The sequence below is a fragment of the Laccaria bicolor genome, genomic scaffold (assembly GCF_000143565.1).
Source record: "Laccaria bicolor S238N-H82 LACBIscaffold_51 genomic scaffold, whole genome shotgun sequence".
Taxonomy (NCBI): domain Eukaryota; kingdom Fungi; phylum Basidiomycota; class Agaricomycetes; order Agaricales; family Hydnangiaceae; genus Laccaria; species Laccaria bicolor.
The window spans coordinates 306,650-312,008 of record NW_001889922.1 but is presented as its reverse complement, the minus strand read 5'-3'; the positions used below and the strand labels follow the sequence as shown (position 1 = coordinate 312,008).

General features: G+C 43.2%; 1 protein-coding gene across 1 annotated transcript; it reads right to left on the bottom strand.

Moving 5' to 3' along the window:
* Window positions 1-4,328: 4,328 nt before the first annotated feature.
* Window positions 4,329-5,016, bottom strand: LACBIDRAFT_312388 (uncharacterized protein; the record flags this gene model as incomplete). The annotated part of the gene is made up of 3 exons (XM_001888081.1): window positions 4,329-4,630; window positions 4,679-4,815; window positions 4,874-5,016. 3 exons carry the CDS (start codon window positions 5,014-5,016, stop codon window positions 4,329-4,331), a joined length of 582 nt encoding a protein of 193 aa, XP_001888116.1.
* Window positions 5,017-5,359: the final 343 nt, after the last annotated feature.

The window sequence follows — 5,359 nt, the reverse complement described above, 5'->3', positions numbered from 1 at the left end:
ATTCCCAGTTCAGTCTCCCTTTGTTATATGCTTTCTTTTGAAATAACTGACCTAAAAGAAGCATGTCCCTGGCCTTTGCTCTTTCAGCAGCGAACCCTTCCACTAGATCTAGCACCTTGTCGTGTATCGTGTCCTGATCGGCATTCCCTGAACTCGACGCTTCTGTTCAATCTATGCTGGACGGTCGACCTAGGATGGTAGTGTTCATGATAGGGTGGTATCCTCATAAGAGGTAAGCTGGACTAAACCCTGTAGCAGTGTGTGGTGAAGAGTTATAGGATAGCATCAAAGTGTCCAGAATCTCACTCCAATCATCTCGATCTGGACCGATATAAGCACGAATTGAAATTTCAAGACCCTGATTCAATACCTCTGCTTGTCCGTCGGCTTGTGGATGGTATGATGTAGTCAGGGACTGTCGCATGCCCATCAATTGGCAGATTTCCTTCCAGAAATCACCTCTCCATCTCGTGTCCCTGTCCGAGATTACTTGGCGCAGTATCCTGAATTTTGTGATAACATGCTTGAAGAAGAGCCTGGCCGTTTCTACTTCAGTGACCTTCATAGTGGTTGGGATAATGATTGCGTATTTGGTAAGCTTATCCACAATCACTAAAATATTGTCAAAGACGTTTGATATTGGTAATTCAGGTATAAAATCCACACTCACCACTTCAAACGGCTGTCATGGGATTGGAATGGGCTGGAGCAATCCTGTAGGTCCATGTCATCTTGGTTTGGTCTTCTGACACACGTCACAAGTGTTCACAAAGACCTTAATTTCCCTAGACATCCTTAGCCAATAGTATGTTCTGCTAATTCTATTGTACGTTTTGAAGTAACCCCCATGCGCTGCTTCCGTTACTGTGTTATGAACTTCTTGCATTACTTCGATTCGAAGATCCTTGGGTACGCACAACCGAGTGTTCCCCGCGGAATATTCAAAATAGATTAGTCCTTCCGCAGAGTGATGATACTGAGATAAAGGTAAATCCATTTCATTATCCTTGCTTTCAATTACTGATTTGAAATGTGGATCTTTGATATATGTGTCCTTCCACCTTCGCATTTTGTGCACATCGATTTGTACCATAGTGGAATATGATTGTGAGGTCGAGTATGGTATTTCGACCTCTTCACCATTTGGCAGTACTAATGGTAAGTTCCAGGATATACAGTCATCTTCAACTTGAAGATCGGCTTCCGTGAATCGCGTAGCAGCTGTCAACAATTTTTCTTCAAACCTTGGCCCCAGCTCCTCGTACATGTTGCGTAATGGGTCTTCCACTGGTTTCAATTCTAATGGGTTAACATTGTCATCTAGGGGACTTTCTTGAGGTGGAATATGTTGTCGAAGTCGAGAGACAGGGTCCACATTGGAATGGACTCTTCCAGCTCAGTGAATTATTCTCATATTCGGAAACGCTGAAAATACTAATCCCCAAGTTAGAAGTCGTCGATTGACGTTCTGAAACGTCTTACTCCAAGTCAAGGCTGCATGGTCAGTGATAGCGAATATTTTTTCTCCCTCTAAATACAGCTGAAACTTGATTAGTCCCTCTTTCAATGCTAAAGCCTCCCGCTCTGTTGGTGAGTAGTTCCGTTCAGCGGATTGCAAAACCCTTGACCAGTAAGCGACAACTCTTTCAACGTACACCGTAGTATTCTTGAAATCCTCGTCCCATCCTCCCTGCGGTGGAACATCGGAGTCTTCTTTCACCAGATGAGTTGTGAGGTCCGGTATTGGTTCCTTAGCTTTGAATGCGCATTCCAATAGCTCGTAAGTCTTAGTTCCCTTCAGATCTCTAACTTTAATTGGCTGGACTTGTTGAAGAATAGCAGCTAGAGCGAAGTCGCAAGCATCAGAATATATACGGTACAGTAGTCCGGGCATCACATGTGCTCAGACTGGAGCCTGCGTTAATACCTGTTTGCAAAGGTTGCATGTGTTTTGTTCTTCCTCCCCTTATTCTCCTGTTTTAATAGCTGGAATAGTGGGTGAACGATCCATGTGTAAAAGGGAATGTAGGCGGAGAAATAGACCATCATTCCCAGAAATACTTGTAAGTCATGGATATTTCTGGGATTATCCAGGCTAACAATGGCATCAACCTTTTCCTTATGCATAGATAAACCTAACTGTGATACCTTCTGGCCCAGTAGCATTAGAGATTGATAGGCGAAATGACATTTCCCAGGCGACAATGTAATTTTCGTGTTTGATATGGCCTTCAAGACCGATTCCAAATGAATTAGATGATCTTCAAAGGATTTCGAAAAAATTACTATATCATCAATGTATACTAGAGCGAATATCCAGAGAAAAGGGGCCAAAATGCCCTGCATGACTCTCTGAAACATGGCAGGTCCGTTCCTGTATCCAAATGGCATTCTCCTAAACTGAAACAGACCTCTATGGCTTCGGAAGGCTAGTTTGTCTTGATCTTCTGGCTTGATACTTAACTGAGTGAAGCTGGCTAAAGCGTCAAGTGTTGTAAGATATTGGCTGCCTTCCAACGACTGTAATATTTTGTCCTGTCGAGGGAGTGGAAATTCGTCAGCTATAACTTGCTCATTCAACCTTCTCAGGTCAATTACCATTCGTGGTTTATTGTTGCGATAGGCGATAAACACCGGTGCTCCCCAGGGGCTTTTAGACAGCTCAATGACCCCCAGCTGAAGCCATGAATCCATCTGTTTGTCAATGACTTCCCTGTTAGTGGGAGACACTTGAAAGGGTGGTACGGAAATCGGTTTAGTATTTGGGAGAAGGGGAATGTCTACTTCCTCAGCGTAGTACCACAATCTTCCTTTGAGTCCGAATGCCCCTTCGTGGCGTTTGAGAACATCCTGTAATAATTTCTTTTGGAGTTGGGTGAGGTTTGGAGAGATGTCGACTTCCTCTAATACTTGCTTGAAATTCGTAGGTCCTTCTGGCATTTCTGCGGTTTTAGGCCCTCCTTCCAGCACTGGTTCGGCTAAAGGGTCTTTGGCAGAGTAGTCCCTTCGTGACACATCATGTAATGATTTAACTTCACTCCTGGTCTTTTGCGCGAACAGATTTTTCTTGAGGAGAGTTCCTTCCAAGTTGATGACACTACATAGGAGATTAGCGTGCGCATTTATGGTGTGGCGATCCTTTTCCGAAAACTGACTTTCCTTGTCTAACCACGACTGAGGGTCCTGTCCTTGAACTTATAGCCTGTCCCATAGGAATGGTGATTGGTTTCTTGGAGAAATTAGAGATGTACATGAATGGCGAGTTTTTACTTACCAATGTATCCCCGCACCTGTATATGTCTTCTGGTCCACCACTGGTTGCTAGGCTTTTTTCTACAAACAAAAGTCCGGAATTCTTGCTAAAGTTGGCTTGGACCTTGACCAATCGAGTAGTTTCAGGTGCGATCTGTATGGGGCCCATTGTGCAAATGTAATTGTCTGCAGTTCGCCGAGTTGACTGCCTTTTCAGTTTCTGAGATTTCCTATGTGATTTGGCCTTGAATACCTTACTTGTTATATCAGGTCGAGCGCGCACCTTAAATGCATGACCATCCTCATCAACAAAAGCTCGAGCGGTAATAGAGTTGTGTACTTGCTTCGTTTGTCTGGACTTTCCAAATAGTAGAGTACTCTGTCCTTCCTCCCTTAATAGAGAAATCACATACTGATCAGTGAAGTCATTTCCTAGAATTAGGGGTGCTGACATTCCTTTAACCACATACGCTTCGACCTTGATAAGGACTAATCCCTCAGTTTCAAAGTACAAGTCTAACATGACATACCCAGTAATCAGCATGTTTCCTGTAACCTGAATAAGATTTATTCTTTGGCCAGTTCGAATTTTTGGTTGTACTGACATTTGCTCCAGGGCCCTCTGAGATATCAGGGTGATGTCGGACCCTGAGTCAACAATGACTGGTATTGATTTTCCCTTAGGGTTGTTGAGGCAGGCCAGAGTTTCCATAGTGCATGCCCCAAAAAGGCGCATCCAAGTGGTTGAGATAGATGTCTTTTTAATTCGATAATTGGTTTGTCCGTACTACGGCTTTCTTGTGTCTGCGTATGCAACAAATTACTATTAATTTCTTTGGAAAGTTTTCAACGTGTCTTATGATTAATAGTTGGCAGCACCGAGTGTCTTACAAATGAAGAGTTTAGAGAGGGAGCATTGGAATACGGATTCAAAAGGTTCTGCTGCCAAGTTTCAGTGTTGGAGTGCACTTGAGAAGAAGTTGCTACACTTACCCCTCCCAGCTTCGAAACCTTTACAGCTGAGAGGGCTTCTGAAAATCCACGTCGTTGTTTAAACTTTCTTCTTCATCACTAAATCATTTGTAATAGGCATTGTCATAATCCTCCTGTGCTTGCTCGTCTTCTGCTGCGGTTGTAACCATGTTCGCTCTAGCGCGTTTTTCTCCCTTTCTGGTGTATTTGCAATCCCTGTCCCAATGCTTTCTGCTACCACAATGTCTGCAAGGACGGGCACCTTTTTCATCCAGCATTCCATGCAGTGAAACATTAGAGTCGTCTTTTGGGAATTGAGGGTTCGAAGTCGCTTTGGTCCATCCTACCAAGTTGACGTGTACGTTCCTAAAAGGATTATAAGGACTTTGTTGAGTGTTTTCCTTGGCTTGGCCCTGACTTCCCTGTCAGTTCGCATTCTGATACGAATTTTCACCTCCTCCCATATTGAGGAGTGAATCTTCATGAAACTTGACTGATAATCGTAACTGTTCAAGATCTTGGAACAGGTGTGGCGTGATAATTGATCTCCAGAAGGAAGGCGCACCCTCCACGATTTCATTGATCAATTCCCTATCCATGTAGTTATAAACAAACTGCAATAGCTCCAGCTTGCATATGACATACTCACTGGGTGTTTCTCGTCCGTTCCCAGCATCCTGATAGGATGCATGATTGGCACGCGCCTTCTGCTTGTCCAGGAAAGCCCGGTTTATATAGTATTCCCCGATTGCGGCTCATAGTGTATTGACTGGTGGCTACCACTTTTATCATAAAACCAAGGCACTTGCCTGTAGAGCTGTGTGTATAAGTCCACAAGTTTTATGAAAGGCCTTTCATAGGTGTGTCCTGTGTCTTTCTTTCTCATAAAGGCTATGTTCTTTTCATAAAATGTAGGCAAAGACCACAGGACCCTTTCATAACATTTCTTAGGAGCTTTCATAAAAGCTTTCATAATTATTATCATGCGCTTTCTATGAATATTTCATTGAAGCTGTTCAGTTCTTTCATTGTACTTTTCATAATTAAACCTGTGTGCTTTCAATAGGTATTTCATTCACTGGGTTAGGTGTATTCATTGCCTTTTTCATAATTAATGGTGTGCACTTTCATTGAA